The sequence below is a fragment of the Xiphophorus couchianus genome, chromosome 11 (assembly GCF_001444195.1).
Source record: "Xiphophorus couchianus chromosome 11, X_couchianus-1.0, whole genome shotgun sequence".
Taxonomy (NCBI): domain Eukaryota; kingdom Metazoa; phylum Chordata; class Actinopteri; order Cyprinodontiformes; family Poeciliidae; genus Xiphophorus; species Xiphophorus couchianus.
This window is the reverse complement of record NC_040238.1, coordinates 11,619,255-11,642,362: the sequence shown is the minus strand read 5'-3', so window position 1 is coordinate 11,642,362 and position 23,108 is coordinate 11,619,255. Positions and strand designations below refer to the sequence as shown.

The following is a 23,108-nucleotide window of genomic DNA, read 5'->3' as shown; positions in this document are numbered from 1 at the left end:
AGACGTTAACATTTGGTCAGCATGTTCTCCAGCAGGGAAGAACCTTTAACAGGTAAAGATCACAGGCAGGGTTGCCAGATTTGACTGACAGTTCCAGCCCAAACACAACATGAAACCCCCAACTCCAAAACAACACAGCCCAAGATATAGTATAATAATAATAATAATAATAGTAATGATCATATATATTAATGTCATATGTGCTATATAATCAATCGACTGCACTTATAGACTTGACAATTCACAACATTGTTGGTTGTCCTTTATTATATTCTAACCAGATCCAGATTATACTGGGACTGCAAAGGACTTGACTCTATAAACACAATGAAGCTTGTGTTTGTTGTGGAGCAGCTCCTCCAGTGAATCCCAAGGTGTTCCCAGGCCAGCCGAGAAACGTATGGTGTTCTCACACTTGTTTGTCCGGTGGACTTCGATTGGGGACCGAAGTTGCAACATTTTTACATTTTCAACTGCTGCGGTTCTCTTCCACACTGCACTGTGTCAAACAATCCAAACTCTTTTAGCAACCTGCTCTCCTCCTTGCCTGTGGCGGCGCTACACCAAGAACCACTGCACAACACAAAAACACTGAGAAGACACTGATCACAACTTCCTTCCAAAAATGGAGTGGCATCAGATTGTAGTAGTTGTAGGATTACTCTTTTTGTTTTTGATAAAAGTCCACAAGTAATTCCTCCCAGTATTCACGCATTTGTTATGGTTGTATTTCCAGAATGCCCTCCAGTCTACTTCCTGCATGTGATAGAAAAAAGATAGCTATCCAGCAAGGAACATTTTTGCTTGACAGAAAATTAGAAAAAGAACCTGTTTATACAAAATTAAATAGCTCTCTCTGCCTTGACAAAATTTAAGGCTTAGGATTAAATATTTATGGCTAGGATTTAAAAAAAAAATTAATTTCAGACATTTTAAGGTCTTAATTTTAGACACAAAATGTAAACTTTTAAAGGATGTGCAGACACTTTGACTTAATACTTTATCAGGACAGTTTACAGTAGGAGATTGACGATGCAAAGTGTTGCTGGGTTTCAGATGACGTTGCACCGACGTCACCCAATGCAGATGTATGGCCGGAAGTAAATACAGCCCATTTATTTCTGTTGATACAGCATCAAAATGCCTAAAATCTGTGCCCTCTACTGTTGCTGTAATAGAGAGAAAGATAAACGTTATTTTCGTGTTTCGAAGGGAGTTAATTTTAAAAAACTTACTGAAAAAAGAGGAGAAAAGTGGATCAACAATACAGCTAAAAACAGGAGGTTTGCCAGAGTTTGCAGCGCCCACTTTCTAACAAGTAATGATCGCATCGTTTAAATTGTATTTTCAGATATTTTATTGGACAGTTACTTAGAAAGACAAGCATTCATATGTAAGGTAAGATAATATTATTTTTATGTCCTAGTTTGGTTGACCTCAGAGTGCTAATGCTGTTAGCAGCAGCTAGCTCAGTGTCGAGTCCCGGATAGAAAATATAATGTTTATTCAGTGGGATTTTCATGCTAAAAAAAAATAAGAGCTAAATAAATTAAATATAACCTACCCAGCCATACAGTCACAGTGAGTTGTGACTATTCCCCCACATGGTTTGTGTCTGGCCACGAAGTTCTTCATCAGACACAATCACGGGGTTTCTGTAGATCAGTGTCAATAGTTAACCTACACTGGACCTGAATCCAGCGTCTCACAACGACTCAACATTAACGTACAACTCCAGCATGAATCTGAGTTTACAGAAGCTAAATAAATAATTTACCAGGAGATCCAAGCCTATAGAAATAACATGGGTTAGTTAGTTGTTAGCAATAGCATTTTTATCATAAACTTATTACTTAAAATAGCACAATTCTCTACTCATGGCAGAAACAAGTTGACAGATATTTAATGTTTTTTTATATCCTAAATGGTTCACCCAAAATGAAACCACATGATTGTATTCTCCAGGCTTTTGAAAACTTTCTTCTGGCTCGTCGTATAATATGAACTCTGCAGCTCCAGACAGTTGTGTGGATCGCCTCGAAGCCCAGTAAATCCTCAAGATTATAAGATAAATCTTTTTTACTGAGTTAATACGGATCATATCATAAATATACCCGTATTTTTTGGAGATGCCTCGTCTGTACCAACCTATTTAGGGCATTAGCGTACTCGTGATCAATTTTGCTTTGTTTTGAACCAGAGAAATCCCCTTCCGGACCTCCATCTGAATTTTGTGAGTCATCCGGGTCACGTGACTGAAACCCAGCATTTTGTAAATTCTTTGCAGCGTTTTTTAAATTCAAAATTCAGTGATCAGTAAACGCTGAGATGAGATGTGTATTTTTTTTTTTTTTTTGGTCGTATTGAAATTGGTTTATTTTGAAAAAATTCAATGGAAACACTTATTTCAAATCACACGAGTCACATGACCAACAAACAGATGTGGCTACTGGTGCAAACCACAAGGAAGACAACAGGAAGTGGTAGAACGGTGATGGCGCAATGTGCATTTTCTAATGACTTATCGCATTACCAACTTGTTCGCGTGTGATTTTAATCGAGTTTATTTAATGGAAACACTGCAGTTGCAAAATTGTGTTTTTTTGACATTAGCAGAATACTGACAACGTTTTGTGCACATTTGTAATGGAAACGCAGCTGGTGAAACTGGTTTGAGGATGATCAAACACAATCAAGTTGTTATTAAAAAAACAACAGGGAGCAGAATGAGAAGAGCTACACAGTGAGTGTTTTAAGGAGATAATGTGAAAGGAGAGTCACTGCCATCCACATATAAAGAGCTCATCAATCACTGACAACGAGGAACAAATGGTCCTGAATACCTCATGAGAAATGACTTGAAACTCTTTTGTTCTGAAAAGACTGTTAAAACAACTTTTCTGCACATTATTAAACCAGATTTTAAAGGATGAGTTGTCGAGTGTGGGAGTTCAGGTGCAGCACACCCAAAGACTGTATAAATCAAGCAGAACCATTCAATGCAAAGCATTTTTTATTCAGTCGTGCAGTAATAACTGTTCACTGCTTTTTTTTAACTATACAACTGCTCCTGCAATCACAAAGCATTTTCAGTTTACTGCATTAAAGGCCTAAAGGGGAGTTGAGCTTATGCTGTTCCAGCCTCTGGGACAATGGGTGTGCTGGATTTTTTAATTAAATTCAAATTGTTTTAGGCTGAAAAAGGCATGTAATAAGGGTAGAAAAACAATAATAAAATGAGCTCCTACAATTCTAAAATAAGAGGTCCTCTCATTTATAGAGAAACATTAAGAATTACAACTTAAAGCATTATGTAATTATGACCCTGATGGCTACATTTGAGCTGTCGCATTAAATATAGAAACTGCCAATGATGCATTCAAGGTCTTCAAACTTCTCTTAAGCTGATGAGCCATGCAGAAATTAAGAGTAAATGTTCCTGAATGTTTTACACAAGAGCCTGAATTCAGCACTGAGGCGTGTAATTTGAAACTGTCTGCTTCACTTTTCACACAAGAACAAACCTTAAAATATGGAAGAGTTTAACTGCCAGAGAGAGGAAATAAAGTCAGGAGCAGAATCTAGTTATAACGAAATACAAAATTGTTTGAAACACAAAACATTATCAATGCATCGAGATGAAAAACTTGTTATGCGCACATAAGCATAAGCACTGAATATTTTTCCTACCAATATGTGTTCTGTTACACCTGCTAATGAGTAAATATGACATGCAAAAGTTACATAAAAAAAACATTCAAGAGCAAATGGATCCAATTCAGAGAAAACTCATCTGAGAAAATAGTATGCTGAGATAAATTAAAAATATATTAAAGCTAGTTTTTGATGTAAAGCCATGTACAAGTTTGAAGACTATCAAAAACAAAACACTTCCTGTTGTGGCTGCCTTTAGCAGTTAGCAGAGGCAGCTGTCATATTTTCATCTCTGTGCTATTTATTAACTACTTAAAAATAGACTTTGCCAACTTTAGAGCACTGATCTTTGGCTGGTGACAACACAGTGTGTTTTATGTTTTAAATAGCAGAGCTAAATATAGCTCAAATACTGTATAGGCTGACATATATATATATATATATATATATACATATACACAGTATATATGATGTCACCTTAAAATGTCAGCCTTTGAGGCTCAAGTGGAAAACAAACCGACTAAAAGACAAAGGATGGAAAGACGTTTACATCAAATTTGGTAAATGTAATCTATGAGAGAAGATTAGGGCCAATGAATAAAAAATTCTGTCTTTTTTTGCAGAACCCAGAGTAATTCTGACTTGAATTCTGAAAAAAGTCAAGATTCTTAAAAAAAAAAAAAAAAAAGAGTCCGAATTTTGAGCTTAAAGTCCAAGTTCTGAGGAAAAAAGACAACATTCAGAAAAACAAAAGTCAGCATTTTAATGTTTTTTTCAGAACCTCTAATCTTCTTCCATATAAATCAATACTGTAGAAATGAAAACAAATAATCTACATTACACTGTATTATTAGGTAAATTAGAAAAGTTCAGATTTTTATTTTTGGATGCAATATTTGGCACATTAATTACTTTGTCAAGCCCTTTGGTGGCCTTTTTGAGTCTGTATACTCCAGTCTGTATAATGTCTATACTACATTATAGATTATAATGTAGTATAATCTATACTACATTAAACGACAGTTATTTCAATAATTGATTAATCACGACTAATCTGATTAATCAATTCATCTTAGTTCTCCCTGTCGTCTCTTCTGGGCTCCTCCTCCTTCATGATGCTGTTCGTCCACTAATCCCACATCCGTCCATAATTTGAACATTTATGCCATGTTTCGCTGCTCTAGTCCTGCCGACCTCAGCTCCGCACCTGGTCCAGATCACGTGTGAATCAGTCGGCGAATTTTTGTAGCTCCAAACCAAAACCTCTGGGGACTCATGCTGTTAAGGTTACAGGATTTCTGCACCAGCCTTCTCAGATTAGGCATTTCTGTGACCTTTCTTATGAGCACAAATGGCTGTGAACATGTCACAGAAATTGCAACATCAGATATTTTATAAGGTAATAGTGGAGGCAAGTAAACTCCTGGTGGCTATAATGTTTAAGAGAAAGAAACTCAAAACCAGGACAGTTCAAGGTTTCTCCTCCACCTGGAGTCCCTGCAATAACATCTTACCAAGTATTTTCGGTCTAGTCCTAATATCTTATTGGACTTGAAATAAGACAAAACTAACTTTTCAGCAATATATAGTTGCTTGTTTTTAATCAATAATTCCTTAATAACCACATCATTTCAGTTATAACAAGAGTGTCCAAAGTGTCGCCAAGGGGCCATTTGTGGCCCTTAACATGATTGTGTTTGGCCCCCAACCACAAGTCAAGAGAGGTAAAAATTTGGCCAACAAAACCGGAAACAATTGATGAGCCAGATAATTTGGAAAAGCTTTTCTTTTTTCAATAAGAAAACACTCTGAACCGCTTTTTTATTTGTTTATTTTATATATTTATTATTAAGTAGGTAAAACAAAAAAAAGAAGAAGAAAAAGACTACAATAAACTAATTAAATAAGTTTTTGTGGCCTCCAGTAGTTTAAATTTGCCAGTTTTGACCCCAATACTAAACATTTGAACACAACTGATCTACTACATGAGAAAAATATCTTTCTAAAAGTGAAATAATCTTGTACCTTTTTCGTCAATATTAAGGAATTACTTATTAAAAAAACTTGCATTTCTTGCTGAAAAGTTACTTGTAAGATAGTACATTTAAAATAAGACAAAACTAGGAGATTTTCACTTGTAACTAGACTAAAATATTTGGTAAGATTTCGTTTTTTGCAGTGCTCTGGCAGCGTTTCCCGTCCACAAATCCTCCTCAGTGAAACAGCAGGATGCGTCTAACAATCTGCTGCTCAGTTCGTCTCCACTGGGAACGTTTACGTCAAGAAAAGCTGCTTCATTCATCTTTCCCGTCCTGCTGCCCCCCCAGCGGCTCGCGGAGCCAAATGAGAATCAGATGTTACGCGCAGGAAGGACGCAAAGACGGACCCCCGCCCATCCTGCCTGCCTCGCCGGGGAGGTGGGATAGCATCTGTGCACCGCGCGCACATCGACAGGAAGTTTAGCATTCCACCCAACTTCCATCACTGCAGCTGAGGCAGAAATCTGGCCTTTTCATTACGCCACACTTGAACTTGAAGCAGCAGAAGACCTTATGGAACGCTGACTTCATCACCTGCTTCTGATTCGACTCACTGTGTACGAACCTTTAAAGCTTCTCTACCCAGATTAGAGTTGAGCAGAAAGGCTGAGGCGACATCATCTGAGAAGGAATAACTTGCCGAAACAAAAAGAAGCAAGGTGCCCTCTCCCCGTCTTTTCGCCCACAAATTCCTTGACAACTGCTGCAAGCTTCCTGCTGGCATTTGATATGCTCCATTTGGTTCCCATGACCGAACTCCAGTCATGCTGAGGTTTCTCTGAGCAGATGAAGGCTCGACTCGGTGACACTCAGAGGCTTCTCTGCACTCTGATGGGAAGCTGCCTTCAGTCTCTGAACCAAGAGGCTGACAGAGACCTGAGTGGGATGTAAACACTACAGAGTGTGAGGCCCAGGCTAAGAAAAGAATGAGAATAACATTATGATACAGGAAGAATAAAGTCCCATGACCTGGCGACCTGGTCAGGGTGACCCCGCCTCTTGCCCGTTGACCGCTGGAGATAGGCACCAGCACCCATCGGGACGTTACAAGGGACAAGCATGTAAAATAATGGATGGATGGATAAAGTCCTACGACCATAAAGTTGTAATAATGCGAGAATATAGTCATAATATGAAAATAAACTACAAAAATAAAGTCATATTACGAGACTAAGATAATATATTGAGAATTAAGTTGTAATGAAGAGTAAAGTGATAATATGAGAAAAAAGTCAAATTTATGAAATTAAAGCTACTGATATGATGCTGATGTGTTCTCCTAATATTATAACATTGTTCTCATTATTTTATTCTCTTATTATCGTGACCTTATTTCCAAAATATGACTATACTCGCGTTACTACAACTTTGTTCTGGTAATACTATGACTGTAATATCTTGACTTTATTACTTTATTCCCATAATATTCTGACTTTATTCTCATAATAAATTTTTTTTATTCATATTTTTTCTTAGCCTGACCCTATAACTCCATTGTAAAGCACAGCTCTGCTTTCGATGTGTAACTGCAGCCATCATGTTTGGGTGTCTTCCTGGGAAGACACAGAGGAGCCGCTGTGGGTTACTGTGTGTAATTAGCTGTGACCTTAAGTGTTTGGGACGCGACCTTTTCTGACTGATTTCTCTGGCTGTTTCCACTGAATCATTTCAGACTGCTGAGGGCTGCAGGGCTGCGTTTATCGATCCGGCTGTGGATACAAACCAGTGACCTTGCCATCACTGACATTTCAACTGCATGAAACCAGAACCGCATCGCCCCATCCCTCCCCATTCCTAAATCTGTGTCTCCCCGGCGGCGAGGCAAACTCACCCAGCTGACTCTGTTTTTCCCAGCATGTGGTTACGAGGTTGGACAGCTCCTTGTACTTCTCTGCCAGCTGGAGCTTGCCGTTGTTGAGGCGGGGTCGCCGAGCCAGGCTCTCCTCGGCCAGGCTCCGGTTGGAGGTCAGCTGCATGTCCCGGTCAACCTGGAGCTCCTGGAACTGCAGAAGAAGAAAAAGAGTCAAACGAGGTCGATTTGTTCTCCGTGCAACAACATGACGGATGTTCGGACTCACGTGATGAGTCAGTCATGGATGGAAAACATCTGTGCAGTCTGGGCATGTACAGATGACACCTTAAAGTTCTGGTTTAAAAAATAAATCTGCTCCACTCACTGAAATGTTACAATGTCCCCGATTTTTTTTTTTTGCAGAAACACAATACCTTACCAAGTATTTTTGGTCTGAGAGAAAGAAAACCTCACAGTTACCAGAATCTTTTTTAAAGATGATTGTTGGGGAAAGTTGAAAAATGCCAAAACATGTTACATTCAAGATAATTTTATAATTTAAAATAATTTTTCAAACAATTATGTTGTGGTGATCTAGGTGCAACAGTAAAACAGTGCAAACTGCAAAAATACAAAATATTACCAACAATTTTGGTACACTTGAATTAAGAGAAAAACTAACTTACAAGCAACTTTTCAGCAATTCATATTGTTTTATTGGCTTAAAACAATATGAGCTTGTTTTAAGCCAATAATTCATTAATGTTGATAAAAACATACCACTTCCCAACATTCATCTGTATGAAAACTTGAAAAAACGTTTAACAAAAGAATCCAGCTAACAATTAAGTTTTCTCTTAACTGTGGCATTGAGTTTTAAGTGTTTGAACCTTCACTTAAGGTCAGGGGATGTGAATAATTAAAGAAAGAACAAAATTCTGCATCCTAGATGGTGGAGTTATCTTCCTCTGGAAGATGGCCAGGGTAGTTTTAGAGCCACAGTGATGTTTCTGCCTGCACCTGTTACCACCATGTCCCGCTTCAGCAAGTGGGACATGGTGGAGAAAAATGTGGACGGATGGAGTTATCCAGCTCTCTGACATGCAAGTGTTTCATCTTTTTAGCGCTTTTCTACATGTAGCCAAGTCTTTAGAAAAATAATGTCATACATAAGGGATTATTTTCTGAAATGTTTTCATCTACATGAACCCACACAATCTGCCCCTGATAATTGTTTTAAACATGCCAAACCCATAGGGGGCAGTGTAGCTCAAAGCCAAAACCTGTCAGCCAATCAAATTGCTTCAAAACAACCACATCTTCCAGTTAGGCATTAAACATAATTTGCATGGACAGATATATAGGTTGAACAACTTTTAAGTAGCATATTAGAATATAAAGTCATTAAAACACAAGACAATGCTTACTGCAAATTATTTCAAAAACTAGTATGTGGATATATTGGTGCATTATTTGTCACAGACTAATGTGTAGCATCCTAAATCTCAGTTTTCCCATGAACACACGCAAACACAAATACGGTTTTCACAAATTTTCCCTTTTTGTCAGAGTTTTCATAAATAATAATATTTACCGTAGTTATATTAAGAGTTTTCATGTGGATGAAAGGCCAAAACGCAAGAAATGTTTCCGTTTTCTTCTAGTACAGGTCTGGTGGTTGTATCAGGAGTAACAGCTGCATAACTTGTCCTTAATAATAATATTAATACATGAAATTTATAATGTGATTTTTAGGACACTCAAAGACGAGAACAAAAAGTCACAGGGTTGCAATTAGCCACACATTTTAAAATAAATATATTGTCTATTCTTTGATCTCTAAAAGAATCATCCTCGTCCATGAGTTTATTTTGTTTTTATGACATTAAACTTTGACTAACATTTACATTCATTGTATGCCGCAAAATAAAATGTAAGCAATGATTTTCACTTTCAAGTTTATATTCCAAGTACAAAGTTCCAATTAAGGAATGTAAAAAAAAGAGAAAGAAAAATGAATATATTTATAAATAAAAAAAGGATGCAAATGTTCATGATGTCAAATATGTTGAGACTGAACTGGAAGTTAACATAAAAAGACTTAGTTCAGTCAGGAGATCCTGCAACTGCTAACTATGCATTATTTATTAGGTTATCTTAATTCATCTATGTATTATTTTCTACACAATTAGGATTTGTTCTTCTGCACATCAGCACGTAAGAGTCATCTCTTCAGATGCTCATTGTGCAACAAAACCTTACAGAGCATCCAAACCCACAGCTTACCGTTGCCTAACTTCAACTATTCCCATACTTTCCACCAGTTTAGTCTTTGAAAAAATTAAATGCTCATTTGACAGCAAAGAAGATGATTTAAACTCTAAAAACATGTGGCAAAATGTGCCTCTAATATGAAGCAACAATGACGCACCAGAGTGGGAACGTTTCACTGAAAAAGCCTGGAGGAAATCTGCTGTAAATGAGGCCAGCTCTGTGGTTAGTTTTCAGGCTGATAAATGTTTGCTTTTAACACCAGCAGGACTCCCTGGAAACCAAGAGAAAACTCAAACACAATCTGTGGGGGGTTGGGAGGGGTCTCTGTGTGCAAATATAGGACATTGGTTAACTTTGTTCGAGCCGATGAGAAGGTGGGCTTTGTTTATGGATGAGAGGCCATATACTGTGAGAGCTCATCCTCTCTGCAGGTCCAGGAAGCAGAGCAGCTAGTCTTAACTCAGCCTGACTGAAGACAGGCTTGAGTGCTTGACGGCAGGTTATCTTATCATTTAATGCTGCACAGACTCAACAGCTCCAAAATGTTAAGTGACCTGCTGGGGAATAACTTTGCAGCTGAAATCATATTCTCAACGTGACAGTCGGTCAGGCAGAGGTGATAAACTTCTGCTTAAATAAAATAATACATATTTTCATATTACAATAACAATTTAAGGTTATTAGATATATAAACAAAACTGCATGCTTTGTTTTTTTTAAATGTTTTTTGTTGTTTTCACAAATTAAGCTCTTGATGTCACCTTGAACCAATGAAGGTGGAGGCAGATAGAATACTGGTTAAAACATCACTACTGTTGGACTCAGATTATTTTCCCACTTGATTGTTCTCTAGGCGTGGTTTGATTGGGGACAACAGCTGCAAGATTTGTTACATTTTCTACTGGTGAGATTTGCTTTCACACTGTACTGTGTCAAGTGAACCAAATCCTTAGAAAAAACAGTTCCCTTCCTCACCCATAGAGGCGCTGTATCAAGAACCACTAAAGGAAATGATATGAAAATCTCTGAAGAAGAAAGATCTCTGGTAATTGCAACTTTCTTCTTCACAACATGTAAACAAAAATGGAGTAGCGTCAGATTTTAGCGGCTGCAGGATTTCTTTTGTCTTTTTGGAGTCATTTCTCCTGCTAGCATTACCTGCGCTGTAATCCAGTCCTGATTTTGGAGCGCTCTCCTGTCCGCTTGGTGTTCACATATGCGTTCGAACAGCACCAGAGTTGACTTCAACCAAACCAAGACCCAGATTTGTAGGAGGACCAGAATTCACCAATGGTTCGATTAACATTCATCAAACGAACCAGAGTTTCTAGGCAAACGGACTGGATTTGGATTAAAGCGGACTGAACAGGGATGGTGCTAATACGCCCAATGTTTTCCACCCTATGCAGGAAGATGTTGCTGAACAGGAGAACTCCTTAAGTGACAAAAATCTGATTAATTAGATTTGTCCCACCACTAATTTTGGTATTTTTTTTTTACCTTTATTTAAACCTGCCTGCTTCCTTTGCTGCTGTTACACCTGAATTTGCAGAATATGGGACAGATATTCATTTTCAAGTGTTATATTCAGTTCCATCTGCAGGTGAAAAACATGCAAAAAAGAAAATCCAAGGCATTTGAATAATTTTCCAAGACACTGTATTATAATATGTTATTCAGGTGATTCATAGGTCACATGTATCAGGTCCGCTGTTTGTGAATCTACAAAGAGGAGTGAAAGAAAAGATAGGAACAGACCTGAGAGACTCAGCTATTTATACTTTAATGTGCAATCTCCCTGCAGCTGCACACAGAACAAACACATTAATATTTTGGTCTTTGCTAAAATCGCAGCCCATAAAGCCGAGTTGCCAGGCTTAAGTGAAAATAAAGATTTACTTTAAGCTGATTTGTAGCCACTGAAGACAAATGTCAAACAGCCAAACATGCAGAATAAAACTGGAAGCATTAAAATAGCGGGAAAGAGAGATCATTTTGGGACGCGGAGCTCAATGCAGCTGTCCTGCTTTTGGGGGATTCAGATATTTGGACATATGGGGGAGGGGTCCAGAGTCACACTGTCACCAGAACAATAAAAAGACGCCATAAATAATTCAAATGATCGCTGTCTTCCATGTCCTCGTTGTGAGGACGTGGGAGACAAAACCTGTCCGTCCCAGGGGTTCGGGCGGATACGTTTCTGACTCAACAGGGTCAGCAGTCACTTTGGGCCTGAAGGACCCGCCGCTGCACACCGCATCTGTCTCGCATTGTCATGGGTCATTAAAAGCCGGTCCCAAGTTCAAAGGCATTCACAGAATGTCCCACATTTTAGGACTGGCCGATATGGCTTAAAAATAAAACCTCAGATTTTTTCCCCATCAATTATTTTTCTCGCTGTGTTTAAAACAAAAAAAATTACAAATTACAAAAATATTTTTTAAAAATGACTTATTTAAATGACTTCTTCTGTGAGTTATATGACAGAGTATCAGGGCCAGGCTAACTAATTTTTTTAATTGCTTAATCACAAGAATATGATAGCTCTATGGGCGACACAAAACATGTTCATCTGATTTTTTGCACAAAATCGTTCTTAGATCAAGAGATTTCAGTCTGCTCCGTCCTGCCTCCTTTCAGAATGAGCTGTTTTACGACTCCGTCACTTTAAATCCAACTAATGTGCTGCTGGCCACGCCCCCACCCAATTCAATGTTTATCTTCTCATGCAGAAATGGCTGCAAACAGAAGTGGTTTAAGGATGGTAAGTGAACAACAAAACACTTGTCTTTTCCAGCAGCCACTGTACAGAGCATACAGTGGTAAATCCAGACGACCAAAGGTGTTGGAGCTCAGCTTGGGTTGCTAAGTAACCGCACAGCATCTGTTGATTGTGACCTAATCAGGGGGTTTCTGCAACAGTTCATTTTCCAGACAAGAAACCCCCTTCAACTTATTGCCAAAAAACAGCTGAGTGGGTGTTTTAAGTACTTGGACTGGTTTTAGAAGCAGCTGAAACCCAAATAAAAATACAAAAATGTGCAAAATGTGAATTTTGCTTAATGGGTCATCTTTAAAATTACAAGAAAAAATGTCATTCTAATGAGAAGAAAGCTTCTAGAGTCATCAATATCTGAAGTGACCAACTAAGTCTGTATGTTTCCTTCTTCAAAATACTCAATTGTTTCAAAGTCCCGATACCGATAATAATTTGATGCCGACCTTTAAAAATATTTTTTTTTATCTCCAATACCAAAGTACAACTTCACAAGATGCTCAACATTCCTCACTTTTCTTGTCAGAGTTCTCATAAAATTACAAATTTGTTCTCTTAATATTATGACTTTATCCTCAAAATAAAAAAAGATGTAATCATAACCTAGCCCTAAATATTACTTGTAGACTTGGCCTTAATTCAAAGTCCAAATAAATAAAAGTTGTAAAATATGTTGGTTAAACAAGACGGTTGCCCTGAGTGCGCAGATATCACTCAACGAAGTGCAACGGTGAAAAGAAAATCCAGATGTTCCAAAAATTAAACCTTCAAAAGCCCAAAAATGTTAATCGATAGAAATCAGAGGAATTTGATGGCAATAAATTGTCCCAGGAGTTGCTGCGATAAACAGTAATATTGCTGTTTTGAGACCATTTTCCAGCGATGGCATAATACAAGAACACATTCCTAAAGATCAATAAACTTTCAATTCTAATGAACATTTAACACTGGAACTGCAAGACTTTTCAAATACCCCAAATAAATAAAACAGAAACAACAAATGAAATGAATTGTTTAGTCTTTCTAAATAAAATGATCCTTCAAAAAAATGGGCTGGCTGAAACCAGAGCACCAGATTGAAGATTTATCATCCAGTTTTTGTTAGAGCGAGAGAAAAAAGAAAAATGATAAATTATATAAACAAAAATTACTGAGCTTGTTTTAATTCATCATGTGATCAATTTATTTATTGCTTATTGCGACTTGCCTATGAGTTTGTAGAATGTCCCACATAGTTGTCGATCCTTTCAGACATTAAAGCCCATTTCCTCCCCGAAAGGAATAAAAAGGACGTCTCGTTTTCATCTTGTTTATCCAACAACAACCGCTGTCGTCTTGAGGGACGGCAAGTCTTCTGCACTTTGATGCCTGGGCTGAAGGGGAAACTCTGACAGCGTTCGCTCTCCTCCACAAACGATGTTTGGGAATTCTGGAGAAGACGAGGCGCAGCTCTGTCGCTGTTTGCTGCGGTTTCACCCGTCTGGCCGCATGAAATGCAACAAATGGCCGTTTCTCTTTCATCCTCGACAAGTCTGAGTCCTAATGAGGTTTCCACTGTCTGCAGCCATCAATTAAACACTCGGCCTGGGACAAAATCAGCGGCCGGAGTTGCTTCTATGAAAGGGAATCTGTTTGCAGCAGACTTGAGGAAATCAAGGGCTGGCCTGTAAATATCAAGGCACCGTCTTTTTTTGGAACATTAGGGAAAAGTTTAAAGCTAATATGACGAGATTTATTACAGTAGCGGATCAAAGGAAGATGTGCGATGTGTCATCGGTTGGCTTTGCAGCTCATTTGTTAAGCTGACAGGTCTGAGTGACACTTTCACCGTTTTGATAGGAGAAACCATTTAAAGTTTGCGTGTATTCCCTCCGTCTGATGCTTTGATTTTCAGACTTACCTCACATAGCCTGGAGGTGAAATGACAGGACATCCTGACAGGACAAAAGGAGTCTACTCTGTCAGATCTTGCACAGGGTTTTGCCTTTAAGGATGATTTTAAAGAACAATAAAACCCACAAACGGATTTGGAAATTGTCGGCTAAAGCATGTGGATTACTGCGTGTTGAGCTGGGATGCAAAGATTAGAGAGCACCACTATGGGAGTTTTTTTTAGCCAGCAAAATGGGAAGAAACAAAGTGAACACTGGCACCAGTTTGGTACTCGAACACTTCACTCTTAATGAGAATTATTAGAAAACCTGCAAAAGAAGACATTTATTACAGGTGAAGAACAAAAAAGAAATCTTTGAAGATTCCCAAATCCTTGTCCTGGGAATTTTTTATGCTCTGAATAATATTTAAGTTTTTTTTTTTTTTTTGCTTTAAAAGTTAAGTTACAGAATTTTATGTACAAACTTATTTTTGTTTAATCATAAACTGATGGTATTTGGTACAGTATGCAACCTGACTTGTTTCAAATAAATATTCTATTTGTGTACATTGTCTTTTCCTCTTGCCAGTCACATAATTTAAACATAGTATCTAGACCATTTGAATAGAAAAATTGGCTTCTGAATAAAAAATGAATTCAAATGTGACCCTAAAAATCAGAATCAAATCACTTCTGTTCTCCACAAATCTGGAACAAACTTCCAGAAAACTGCACAACAGCTGAAACACTGAGTTCCTTTAAATCAGGCCTAAAAAATTTATTTACAGCTGCCTTTAATTTGTAGTAACTGGAACATTGATTAATTCTAGTCTTTGACTTTGTTTTGTTACTGCAGTGAAATGCTTTTTCTTTTATTAACATATAAAGCACTGTGATTTGCCATGTTGCTGAAATGTGCTACACAAATAAACTTGATTTTATATCGCCTCTGCTCTCAAATAGCTAATGACAGTTCACTGATGAGTCTAGATCTTTTGGGGAGGTGTGAATGTGTAACTGAACCAAAAAAGAACTGAGACCTCTGTCTCAGTTTGGTTGTAGTGATTTGAATGCACATATGAACACCAAGCAGACCGGAGACCACTCCAAAAGCAGGAAGCAGACTGTAGCACAGGGCATTCTGGGTAAATACAACCAAAACAAAGTCTCGTGCTAATGGAAGAAATTTTTAACCAAAGACAAAAGAGAAACACTACAACTGCTAAAATCTGATGCCACTCCATTCTTGTTCAAATTTACAAGAATAAGGAGTTGCGCTCAGTGTCTTCTTCAGAGGTTTTTCTGTCGTTTCCTTCAGTCATTCTTGGTGCACAGGTGAGGAGGAGAACAGGTTTTTCAGAGGGTTTGGTTGGTTTGATACAGCGCAGTGAGAAAAAGAGCTGGAACAGCTGAAAATAACATGTTGATAATCCGACTCTACTGGAAAAGTCAGGTGTGAAAACACCCTTAAGTTATCCAATGTTTTATTATCAACACACAACTTCCTCCAAGCAGTTTCAATTCTCTCTATTGCCATTATTGGGAATTAACTCATAGCAGACTTTTAACTGGCTGAGTGAAATGTCATCTGATGCATCTCCAGAGAGGAGTTATACTGAACCAGGCAGACTGCAGCAGTCATGATTCACATTCATTACTGGAGATTAAGCCGAGCAGTTTACATAACAATCATAATTAACACAAACTCGTCAAGGCGGCGCGCGGTTTGAGCAGAGAGACAGGATGAGAAATGTTACACATAACAGAGGGACAATAGGGTTAAGTCACCTTAACCCTATTGTCCATGGTTAAAAAGCCATGTACACTCATCACTTAAGAAAATAGCAACAGGTTTCCCTTCAATTTACAAATGTAGCTAAATAAAGTTGCGGAAAGCAACCGAAGAACACAATGGAAACGCTAAAATACACCGTTGAAATCAAGCATCTAAAACCAACTGTTAAACTGCAGAGCACAATCATTTTCTCAATCTATACATGTTTAGTGAAGTGAGAGGCTGTTTATGTTTTCATGCATCCACCTGCAGTGATTCCGGCTATAATCGCTGAGATTATCCAATCCACACAAGCTCTGTATTGGGTATTAATGGCACATTAATTACCACTTCTGCTGACTCTGACTAACGCAGCCCAAGGCTCAAGCAGCTCTGAGTCAGAAATTCAACTATTTAATCTCCATCATCCCAGGGTTTTAAATTTCAAATCTTTAAACCTGATTCTATTCCCAAAATAGAATGTGTTTTTAATTTTTTTTAGCTAAATCCAACATTATTCAGCTTTTACCTTCTTGATGGTCTCACACCCAAAGGTCCAGTTCAGGGATTTTAAAACTAATTTCTTAATTCTCTAATCTTATACCACCCCAATCATTCAAACAACTGACTGCAGGATGACTAAACCCACACTGGTTTATGTTTCACTGCACATTAATGCTTTTTATTGTCCACAGGAAAAAAAAAAACTAAAGAAAAAAAACCTCACAAACAGAGCATTTGAAAAAGTTTCGGACCCCCCTGGTTGGCGCACTAAGTTGCATTAATCTGTGTGAGTGTGTGTTTGCATTCCCGGTGCTGCGGGGGACATAAATGTATTAATACAGTCCCATAGCGTGGGAGGACAAGCGACCGTAGCAGTGGTTATGAATTTTTTATATAAAGACAGGGTTTAAGGAAAGGTCAAGGGTTAGAGGAGCAGCAGCTGTGGTTAAGAGGTTATCCTGAGTGATACTAACTTTAAATAAATTAAAGGTGCTATCCAGTGGGGGGTTTTAACTCACTAACTGAATGTCCACTCAACAAAAACGACTGAGCAATCAAATATGGGGTTTTACAAAATAAAAAGTTCTTTAATAAAAGCACCCTGAGGAAACAAAAATGATAATTCTCCTCTGGGTCGAGATGCTTCACTGTCATCACAGGAGGTGCAAAAATTTTAATCGATTTTTCAGATCATGACCGATTCAAATTGCGTTTGAGTCTTTTTTATTTGAATACAATTATCGTTTTCTGTGCATATTCACAGCTGAGACACACAGGGGTGTGATGGGATCCATATATCCGTCCTCTGGTGGTTATGTTCATTGTTATAAAATAAATAAATAAATAAATAAAATATATCAGGAAAAAAAAACATTGGGACTTAAATGCAACATTAAAGAAACATGTTTAAGTGTTTTTTCATGTGTGTACAAAACAAAAGAATGAAAGCAAAGAAAAAACGACAAGCATCAAGCAAAAAATATGAAGCTTAAAGTGCAACACCTTAATTTTTAATTTATTGTTAAAGGTGAGAAGGAAAAAAATGTAATTTATCCAACAAATTCAGCAATTAGTTATTGATTCTGAGTCCGCACATATCATCATAAGTCACTGATTTAGCAGCATCTTTTCAGACATGGCAACAGCGGGTGCTGGCCCCAGTTGGACCCTGTCTAGAACCTCCCATGGATTGAGTCAAATACAAGGCAATCAAATGCTGCAAAGGACTTGAGACATTAGTAACCTCACTGATTTAAAGCATAAAAATAAAGACAACATAAAGAAAAACTCAAATTGAAGTACTCAAAAGAACCACCTTCTGTGATGTCATCAGAGACTCGCCCGCACAGAGGCTGATTTTTTTTCATGATCAGCCAACAATTGACAACATAGCAGAAAAACAAACTGAAAAACTGACCATGGCGTGTTGTTGTTTTGGTGGCAATGAATTAAAAGAGAAGTGGCTTGATTTTAGAGAAAAGTCAAGCTAACAGCTTTAATCATTGTAATTATCTTTATTTATTAAGGTAGAAACATATGAGGAATAAAACAATAAAAACTTAATAATTATGACTGATTTGAAGAAGTTTGAGTTGGAATTTTCCTGAAATTTGTCACGTCCAGTGAATATATAACATGAAGAAACCCTCCTATCCTTCAATGTGAACCAATGTAAACCACAAAAAGCAGAGCAGCGCTGCAGGGGGGGTTCAACACTGCATCTGATGCTTCCTCCAACAGAGGGACCAAAACGCAATAACACGCATTAAAAGAGCACAAACGTGACCATTGGATCAAAACTTACAGCCTTACATATGATGTGAGTGGGGAAGCCTTGGGGGGAAAAAACGAATTGGAAATCTGACCGCTCGCCACGCAGACAATCGATGAGCCATCACATATCTGCTTCTCACTAACTGCTCACCGAAAACACACCTTTGTTTTTACTTCAGTCTTTACACATAATTTAAATTTTGAACGGTTATCAGAAGTGGTAAAGAAGATAAGCGGATGAATTTAGCGGTACTTTGGCTGTTTGAGCGTGTAACAGAAGATGCCTACCTTCTCATTGAGTCGAATAATTTGGTCCATTTTGTCGTCGCTGTGTAAAAGCTCCCTCAGCTCGGTAGTGCTTAAAGCCCGGTAGCCGTCGGGACAGGAGGTCCCTTCCTTGGAGTTGGACATTTTGAACCCGTACAAACTGCCTGGAAGACGGAGAGTCGCGTTGGGAAGCAGCGAAGTCCCGCCGCACTCTACTCACATCTCGGTGGCATTGGAATGCGAGGCGCCCGCACGCGGCGTCAAACTGTAAAACCACAACTCTTCCTGTAGACCCTTCCAAAATAAAAGCTTTTCTTATCGTTCTGCGTTCGATTTGTACGGAGCTAAATTGGGGCCATGAAGTTTATTAAACGTAATAATAATTTCTAAACTAATAAAGATGAGATTTGGGGGGGGAAAAAAGGTTGAAAACTGTTTTCAGATTCAAGTTTTTTTCACTTTTAATTTTTTTTCAGATTCAGATGGTACAAAATATATCCCTTTATACAAAAATTATCCAAAGTTGAACATAGCTTTGATGTTTTCTTTAATATTAAAGCTATTGGTGTTGGGATAGCTTTGGGATAGCTCTCAACTTGCAGTTCAGACTTCCAAATCTGAAAAGTATCAAAGATAAAATAGCAGAATTTGTATGTAAATTTATACTTTTGATCATCTGATTATATAATTTTGTTCAAATTAAATCTGATATTGTGAATGATAAATATTTACTTAGAAGGAAGAATATATGTTTACAAAAGCTTTATAGTAATAAACGGTGTTAAAGATATCAGACCTTTCCAAATAATCTATTTTTTTAGACTCCATGGTTGGCTGCAGTGCACAGCTACTCATTTAAATAAACTACATGTTTAAAGTGTATGACTATTGCAGTAAATTATGACTGAAATGCTGTTATTATGTGGTTAGTGAGGGGGAAAGTCACTTTATGTAGGTCAGAAGAGTAATGGCTCACGGCTGTTTTAGTGTTTTGTTTTCATTCCATTTTCTTTTCTTTTTAATATGTTATTTATTGTATTTTATTTCGCATTATAATAATATTTACTGTTGGAATCAGATTAGGGACAGGCAGCCACTAGGGGGCGCCCAAGACAACTCGCAATTTTGGATCTATTTTCACCAAACAACTTTTTTTTTGTCTCATTGCTATTTTATGCTTAGGTTCTTTTCAGACTCATATTTCCTTCTGTCTGTTTCTTTCGCAGCACATCGAAACACAGGCAACATGCTTTAATGATCCTACTGAAATTAATCATTTTTAATCCATAATAATTCCCCTTAGAAAACTTAGACGTTTCCCTCATAACCTTTTGAGGGCTTGACCTTTCTCTGACAATGATTCAGCAAGAATAGAGACATAGAAGAGGTTCTCCTTTCTGCTGAATGCATGCATTTATAATCATTTGTTGGACTCTATTGAAAGGGGAACCTGAGCAACAGTTTGGTTTTCCTCAATATATGCCAACTGTGTGTTTCTAAGAATCCTGTTCTGTTTAACCATTTCTTGAAGTTCTTCTGACCTCCAAACTTGTTTAGATTTCGTCTTGGCTGCAGGATTCTCAAACACCCGCATTTGCTACCAGATGCTGGTTATTCATGTAAACTTTGGTTTGAGGCAACAAAGCTCCTCTTCATTCCTGTGGGCTGAAGAACAGAGTTGATTATGAATCTGTCAAAAATGGAAAGTATTGTGTGCTTTACTGTCTAAAAATTGAATACAACCATGATTACAGACCTAAAATTACACATGTTTTGTTCTTGCTTGAGTGGTCCCTTCAAAGTAACAACCAACTAACCTATGAGTGGATGAAGCCAATACCTATACTCTAACATTATTTAAAAACAGCAAATAATAATGAAGGTAGTACTTCTTTGATCTTCTGGTTTCCCTCACACCTGAAAGGCTTTTTCAGCAGTGACAACTGAATTGAAAGGTTAAGATAAATAGTAAGAGGTGGAAGTCAACAAACAAAGCATGTACATTGTTTTTTGCTCTTCAAATAAAACATAATACAGGATGTTGACATGGTCAGAGACGTTTAAAAGGAACAGAACCTCTCAAAAGATCAGTGAAGAAAAAAATAAAGGAAACCAACTGGCTTTTTTTTTTTGTACCCCTCCAGGGGGTCTTTTGTGGGCTCTAGTGTCCCTTATATGATAGTAGGCTGACCGGAAATGGGGGAGGAGAGGGGGGAAGACATGCGGCAAATATCGTTGGGTCTGGGAGTCGAACCCGCGACGGCCGCGTCGAGGACTGAAGGCCTCCAAATATGGGTCGCGCTAACCACTACGCCACCACGGCACGCCCACCAACTGGCTTTTTATGGTCTTCATCTATTTTAGTTGTGTAAAAAATATAGGAGCGTACCCAAGTTAGGGTTATCACAATACTAAAATCTTCAACTTGATACAGACACTATGAAAAATATTTGAAACTCGATATCATCGCTGATACCGTAGTAACATTTCTTGAAGACAAAGTCTTCTTTCTAGCAAGAGTAAAATGTATGAATCAGTTTAATTACCATATGATGAGTTTTTTATTTTCTTCATTAGGGCAAAACCAGTGAGACTGATTTTTGATAGATTATGAGACTAATTTCATTAATATTATTGTTTAATATCATGGATAAACTTTCCCTTTTAGAATAGCAAATGATTACTCTGAGATGCATAATAAGGTCAAGTAATACTAAATGGAATATATATTTTGTGTTTTCTTTGACACCCTAGATGTCAAGAGAAATTGAAATTATTCATCTTGAGTAATGATGACAACATAAGTGTGTAGGAGTAGTTCATGCTAATAAAAACACTATGACGCGCGCACACACACACAAATGTCCATACTTATACATAACTTTGTATTCTACCCATCTATATCATACACACATTCACAAACACACCTACTATAATCAAATCCTATGAAATAATTTAGTTTTCTTTAAAAATCGAATAACTATTTGTATATGTTTACTCCCCAAATTCTCCCCAAAGGAAATTCTTCTTCAAAATATCTAATAAATTAACCTTTTCCTTAATACATTCATACTCTGTCCTCATTTGTCCACCTTGGTACCATTTTCTTATCATTTTTACACCCTTCTTTATTTATAAAGTTATCTGCTGCTTCCATGATTATCTTACACATTTTTTTAATTTACATCATTTATATCCATTCTCATATCTACTTTTCCTAAGTTTATTTGACTCAAGTATCTAAATTTAATCCAGTTTGCCTCTTTGAAATTCAGTTTTTTTTTTTTTTTATTGACCTTTATATTCTTATTATTTAAATTTAATCCTACTCTTATTGTTATGGGATAGTGATCACTACCTATTGTTGAATTTTTATCAATCAACTTCTCACAAATACCAGCTAAAACATTTGAGACAACTGTTAAATCAATCATTGATTCCATCCCTGTTCTTACATTAATTCTTGTTCCCCTCCCATCATTGATACATACAAGATTTTTCATTTCCATTAATTCTTCTATAACTTGTCCATTTTTGTCGTTACATTTACCCCACAATGTACTATTTGCATTAAAATCCCCACACCAAATTACTTTCCCTGCCAAACATTCAGTTAACTCCTCCATTATTTCAAATGATAATGTTTTACATGGATTATAAAAATTTGTTATTTTAAATTTAACTTCTTGTTTCCATATCTCAATAACTATACATTCAAGTTCTGTACCTGATATTGTATCCCTTGCTTTAGGAATATTCCACCTCCTTCCTGTCAATCTCTTCTTACACTATGATATCCTTTGATCACAAAATCTAATGTTGTTTTTAACCATGTTTCCTGAACACAAATAATTTCTGGTTGTTCTTCAAGACTATCAATATAACCTTTAAGTTCCTGTCCGTTAGCAATTAAACTTCTTGCATTCCATTGTAATATTAACATGAACTACTTTCACCTGGTGGTCCTGGTCTTCCATCTACCTCCAGCTTTTTGTTTATGTTCTCCCATGATCCCTCTTTAAACCCCAAAAATGTTTCAGCTCCTCTCACTATTATTTTAATCTTCTCAGTTTTATGCTTGGCTTGGTCAGTGCAGTTGATAGCATATGCCACGAATAATATTAGTTTTTCTACTGATATTGTTTTATTTTCTTCTGACTGTACTTTGCTTTGCTGTGGAATTTGACTTGTCATTTGTTCAATCTCTCTTGTTTTCTGTTCCTTCACATTTTTAACTGCTTCTGCGTAGCTTATGTTTTAAGTCATTTTAATCCGTATGATTTCTTTTGCCTTCTTCCTTACCTCACATCCTCCATACATAACTCTATGTTGCCCTCCACAGTTACAACATTTTTCTTGTACTTCTTCTTTACATTCTTCAA

General features: G+C 37.3%; 1 protein-coding gene across 1 annotated transcript in view; it reads right to left on the bottom strand.

Moving 5' to 3' along the window:
• vps37d (VPS37D subunit of ESCRT-I) overlaps positions 1-18,985 on the bottom strand; it is a 46,112-nt gene extending 27,127 nt beyond the window's left edge. The window contains exons 1-2 of the mRNA XM_028031586.1: positions 18,748-18,985; positions 7,525-7,696 (exon numbers count right to left, since the gene is read on the bottom strand). Of these exons, the coding sequence (XP_027887387.1) occupies positions 7,525-7,696; positions 18,748-18,870 (295 nt within the window). The 5' untranslated portion in view covers positions 18,871-18,985. The remainder of the gene's footprint in view (positions 1-7,524; positions 7,697-18,747) is intronic.
• Positions 18,986-23,108: the final 4,123 nt, after the last annotated feature.